At 37.9% G+C, this 6,325-nt stretch overlaps 1 protein-coding gene across 1 annotated transcript in view; it reads left to right on the top strand.

Moving 5' to 3' along the window:
* The first annotated feature begins 1,236 nt into the window (after positions 1 to 1,236).
* Positions 1,237 to 6,325, top strand: part of OTC (ornithine carbamoyltransferase) — a 63,184-nt gene continuing 58,095 nt past the window's right edge. The window contains exon 1 of the mRNA XM_036271314.1: positions 1,237 to 1,519. Coding sequence (XP_036127207.1) covers positions 1,443 to 1,519 — 77 coding nt within the window. The 5' untranslated portion in view covers positions 1,237 to 1,442. The remainder of the gene's footprint in view (positions 1,520 to 6,325) is intronic.

Here is a 6,325-nt window from a genome sequence, read left to right as displayed (position 1 = left end):
TTTGAAAGTAGCACAGTTGACTGAAGATATGGACTTTACATTAGCATACAGTTTGACCTCTTCTCCCTCAATCTCCCTGCAAACATTCAGTTTCCCTACTACAAAGTATCCATCTGTTTTCCCACTTGGAGTATTCACTCTGTCCTTTGCAAACACTTGTCTCTGCCTGGACTACTCTTTCCAGAACAGAAGATTTGGCAAAGGTTTGGAAATTTTGGTCTTTCTTGCTCTTTATCCCACATCATTTTCTGAAGTAGAAGGGAATCGTGTCAGGATTAATTTCTTTGCTGATCTTAATTATGACATCACAACCATGCCTGCCCCTGAAGTGGCCATAGTTGGTTTTTAAATGACATTTTTCTTGTATTACATAAACTTCTGGCAAGTGCTTACCTGGGTTTGCTCAAGTCAAATGAATTGATCAGAAGAAGCAGCCTCTACTCCTTTCTCTCTTCCCTTGCCTCCTGCTCTTCCCAGCTTAGAGCATTTCCCCTTTCCTATGAGGTGGTAGCACTTCATCTGGACCTCTTCTATGGGGTTGTGATATAAATATTTAATTACAAATCTTATCACCCTTATTGAACTGTAAACTCTGCAAAGGTGAGACCATTTTCCTCATGTGAATTTCTAACCTAACTCAGTATTTGACACAGAATAGATTTTGAAATATCCAATTTATAAGTGTGCGTGAATGAATCAATCTGAAGCTTTGGTTGGCCCCTTAGTGATCTGGAAAGGCTGCCAGGGGAGAAGCATATGGAATCACCCTCCCCACTTCTACTAATTCTGAGTTCCTGCTAGAATTAATATGCAGCTACTGATTTATTGAAGACCTACTACATGCAAGATACAATGGGAGCTTCAGCTTCTTGCCACCAAAAAATAAAAGAAAAAGCTAAAACTAAAAGCTTCCAGGGCACTTCTTTCTATTTGTTTGTTTGTTTGTTTTTGTAAAAGGTGGAAATTAGAAATAAGAAGGTGATATCACTGGAAATACTCAGGACTGTCACATCTACATCTGGGGTTTGGCACTGCCATTTCACATTTTCTGAATGAGTTATTCCTATGTGCCTTCACAGCAGCTAGCACTGCAGTGTCTTGCATACATTATATGCTCAATGAGTACTTGTCAATTGATTTTGTACAAGTATGTGACAGCATAAATATATTATGAAAAATGAGGAGTCTGGGCACCAAAAGAGTCAGAATTTTTTCAAGAAAAAAAAACAAAAACGCAGTGGTGAAGCTTGGCTTAAAGTTCAAATACCCCTGAACCCTGCCCTGCAGTATCTCTAAACAGGGGAGTTTGATAAGGTAATATTACCTTTGCTCTCTCACTGCAATCGAAAGCATTCTTAGCTTTTAGGTGGACTCCACCGACTACCGTGGTGAGGCATTTTCAAGAGCATACAGTCAGTCATCCTTTTCACTAGCAAAAGAAGATGCTGTTTAATTTGAGGATCCTGTTGAACAATGCAGCTCTTAGAAATGGTCACAGTTTTGTGGTTCGAAATTTTCGGTAAGTGACGACGGCCGGAGATTTGAGTCTGTTTTAGGAACCATGGTGGTAAATGAAATTTACCTATTCTGCAGAGGAGTGCAGCCTCAAAGGCCTCTTTCTGCAGGGTGTAATGTTAGGTTTGACCCTTAGAGACAGCTGTCTCTAATTTCAGCTGTGCTTTCATTGCTCACTCCTCTGTAATCAGATTTCATCTTGTGCTGGGGGTTGGGGGGACTAACCACAGCAGGTATAACAGATTAAATGTTCTTGGCATCTTCCGTTTGTGTATGTTCTAAATGAGCAACGGGCTGAAGAAAATTAGAACTAATTTACACAGGGCCTTCAGCTTGTATTTGGCTTTGCTTAAAAACAATAAATCAGTCTAGGGCATGGGGATTAATCACTTCTTTAAAAGAAGAGGCCCCCCCAAATAGCAACTAGATTAATATTTACAAATCTCCTGCAAAGGAGCCTTATGTGATATGAGAAGAATGATTTTTTCCCAAAATTTGATATCTATTCCTGAAATTCTTGGTAGCATGTGCAAAAGAGGCTGTCTCCACTATAAAAGTTACATCCAGCTTACAGCCATGGAAGCATGCGGTGGGAAATGGTGTGGGGTGTGTCTGTGGGGGAGGGACAAGGGTGGTGAGCTAGTTGTGTAAGCAGGGTCATCAAATGTGGACTTTGTTACCTGAAAGCTTCTAGAGTATCTAGGACATGTTACCAACCAGATTTACTTTTCCCAGGGACTCTTTACAACGTAAACCAAACTTAAAACAACTTCACTGACTTCCTAAAGGTGGAAGCTTCTAGTATGAACTTTCTTCTCACTGTTAGAAAGTGAGGTTGTGATAGTGGTCCGTGGTCTCCCTTCTCTGGGCCACCTCAGAGTTCTGAGCTCTCTGGACTTCATCACTTCTTTGGTGAATATAAAACTCTCAGAAGACAGAATGTCATTGTAAATGATAGTATTGGACCTAACTAGGACCTCAGAGCCACAGAATAATGCCTTCTCTTAATATAGAGATAAAGTAAATGAAGTCCAGAGAGACTATGGGGTTTACCCATTAGTGCCAGAATTAGACCATATATCCAATAATCTGGAGGAAATCTCAGGTTTTAGGGTCTCAAGAACTAGGTTCAAGGCCTGGCGCCACCACTTGCTGGCTATATGATCTGGAGCAAGTCACTAAACTTTTCTGTGATATTGATTTACCTACAGAGTCCGGGGGTGGGGGTAATACCTGCTCTGCTTCTATCACAGAATAGTTCAATCATTTATTTACTAAATAGGTACTGAGCACCTACTTTGTGCCACACCCTAGGCAAGGTGTTGGAGATACAGTAGTAAATAAAGTAAATAAGATATTTCATTCTAGACACTTGAAATCATAATCTACTTACAACCAGTGAGATAATGTCTGAGAAAACTGTAAAATGATAGACATATGTTAATTATTTTATTATTCCATCTCACTGAGTCACATCAGATTAAATGTGATGAAATTTTATTCCACGGTTTTGAACAAAGAATCATCATTGAGCAGAAGACAACCAACGGAATGAATAACCAAAGCCTGGCACTTAAAGTTATATTCTTCTTTGAAAAGTACAGTGATGATTGGTTTTTAAAAAATAATTATTACAGGTTAAATTTTTGCAAAACCTCTTCAAAATATTTGGGCTAGATGTTGTCTACATCCAGCTACACCAGACTACAATTCTGAAAATCCTGGCTAGCCATCTCTCATAGTGAATGAGAGCTGAGGCAAAAGTATAGCTAAATCAGCCTAAATCCATACCTGATATTTAAAAATGTGAAAGCATCACATCACCCACATTATTAGGAACTTAAGAGCATGAATATCTATTTAAAAATGGGATAATGCTGAAAGGGTGTCATTCTCATGTGTCATGGGTGTTTTTCTTTTCTACTCGTTTAGATAGCCACACTAGCTGCCAGCTAGATAAAATTAGAATTGCTGATCTCCATTAAGACCTTCAGCCTTTCATAACCCCTCAACAACAGAGAAAAGCTGCCTGTCAACTCTGCTTCTGTTGTACTTTAACTTTGATTCTCAGCCTTCCACAAATATTTGGACCCTCTACCCCTTCTCTCTTGGGAAAAGTGGAAGGCCCTTGTTACAAAACCTACCATGTGAGTTTACCACTAGAGAGTAATAGGAAATATGTAATTAGGGTTTGGCAGTGACACGAAACAGGGACTGCGCTGTTTTGAAGTGAGCAGCCATGTCACCATAGACATGATAAAATAACAGCTTAAGTGAGGCTGAAGCCATCCACACTGACTCCTGGATCAGTCATTTTTAGTCGATTATTATTATTATTATTATTATTATCATTTTTACAAAATCAATAGGCTCAAACATCAAGAGTGCCGAAAAACACCCAATCCACAGGCTTTTAATCTCACAAATGAGGCTCTAGAGCCTGGCTGTATTTGGATAATAGACAGTGTTTTATGATTTGTTGCCTATTAGGGAAACCACTTACATATTTTAAAGAAACCACTAAAAAATCTCTTTCTTTATCAGAGAAGACCAATTCGTAAGTGCAATTCAATTTCATCTCACAAATAGAAATTTCTTCAGAGAATATTGAGCTAAGCCACACAATTCTGTGGAGGTTATGGATTGGAGCTGGAGGTGACTGGTTTTCAGGTATTTCATTCCAGACCTCTCTAAGGGCTTACATAACTCATTATGTTCCCTTCATCCCACATTGATGCCCATCTATTCACTCGTGGACACAGAAGAAGCAATTACAGTCCATCCATGTTTTTGGGTAGAGGAGAAAAATAGTCCCCTTTGATTATTCACATTTTCTGTCATAACTGAAAAGGAATGCCTTTTAAAAAACATATTTCTTGACTTCAGAAAACAATACCAGGCATGAAACCAGGAATGGAATAAGGTTATAATGTTTCTCTTGGTCAACAGTAGAATTTGGGTTTTATTTTTAGTTTGTTATTTTTAGTAATTTAACTAAGATAAAAGAAGTAGAGGCAATCACAGATTTTCATCAGTTTTGTGTTTCCAGCCCTTTAATAGTAGGTCTGCAAAAATCTAACCAACATCACTCTTCAATTTTCAGATGAGGGGAAATTTCACAATCTTAGAATATTGATAAACTAAGATATTTTAGAAACTACCTTGTCACCAGTTATCAATAGTAATTTATGCCACATGTGAGTATGTGGCAACAGTGAGAAAGGTTTTAAGTAAATTTTTATTAATAAATTATTATTGTTCTTGTTAATAATAAAGACATTTAAAAATAATTTGTTTTTTTTTTCCAAATCAGTAGGATCATATTCAAGAGTTTTGTGAAAATAAAGTCATTTCTTTGCATGCATTCTAACATGCCTTCTTGAGATAGAAAGAAAGGGATAGAATTAAAGTTAGGCCATTGAGAATTCAATGACTGCAGTATACCCCATGGGAAATCTTGTGTTTATGAGCTTTGTGAATGTTGTGGAACACAAAGACATAAAGAATTACTGACTTCTAATACATTTTCTTAATTTTTCAGATGAGAAATTGAGGCCAAAGATGGAAAATTATCTTCCCAAAGTCATAGTTGAGCTAGGACTAGAATTTGAATATTTAAAATTACTGCTCTATTCTTTCCACTGCTTTAATTACTTTGATCCTTCCAAATTGATCAAGTTGGCCAATGTATTCTTGCACAATATCCTCTTTTGGGGGTATAGCCAAAATATCTCAGTAACAACAACAAAAAACCAAAATGAAAATATGCCTTAACTGTTATACATCAATCTGTAACGTTCAAGTAACACAAAAATTTCAGCCATAGGGGTCACTAGCCTTCTCTTATGCCTCCAGAAGCTAAAGTCTTTATCTTAAATTCTCCACAGTGATTGCCCTGGCCAGCGTGGCTCAGCAGTTAGAGCATCATTCGGCCTGCGAACCAATGGGTTGCAGGTTCGATTCTGGTCAAGGGCACATACCTCAGTTGCGATTTGTCCCCAGCCCTGGTTGGGGTCCTGCGGGAGGCAGTCACTCAATGTGTCCCTTTCACGTTGATGTTTCTCTTTCTTCCTCTTTCTCCCTCCCACTCTATCTGAACAAAAGTGGAAAAATGTCCTCAGGTAAGGATAAAAAAAAAAATTCTCCACAGTAATCAAAATATCATTTAACACTGAAATTTTTCCTACTCTGGTAAAGTGTGTTTTTGACTGACCACATTTTACTTGAATCAAGCACTTTTCTTCCAACAAAATACAATTATACAAAGAAACACATCAAGATCCCCCCCCCCACGCTCCAATCAATTTAACAGAGTTAAAAAATGTAGATTCTAGCAATAAAAAGTTCATGCTTCCAATAGAGAATACTCTTCCATTTTCTAGCTGGGAAGGTATTTGCATAAAACTAACACCAAGTATCTACTATTACCTTGGCTTAACTTCTTAGCATTCACAAATTTGGGGTTGAAAAATATCTATAATTATTTTTCCTAAGGATAAAATTAATATAAGAAAGTAGTCTTGACTTTTTTCAAATTCTGACTTTAACCAGGCTGCAATGACAGTCTTGACGAAAATTCTATACGTGGTTCCCATTGTTTTCTTCAATATTGTATCCTCCCTTTTATGTGTTGCGTTAAGCATGAATGTGGTTTAGGTCTGGTTTACCAAGGAGACACATTTGAATACAAGGAGGGTATGCTTTTATGGGGAAAATAAAATAATGATTCTGGCCCTGGTCTGGGTACTCTTGAACCAGACTAGGCTGCCTCCAGCTGCAGCATGGGGTCTCTAGGAGAACTTAATAGTCA

The sequence above is a fragment of the Molossus molossus genome, unplaced genomic scaffold (assembly GCF_014108415.1).
Source record: "Molossus molossus isolate mMolMol1 unplaced genomic scaffold, mMolMol1.p scaffold_m16_p_2, whole genome shotgun sequence".
NCBI lineage: Eukaryota > Metazoa > Chordata > Mammalia > Chiroptera > Molossidae > Molossus > Molossus molossus.
Note: the sequence above shows the minus strand (reverse complement) of the source record. Positions and strands in the feature narration are given on the sequence as shown.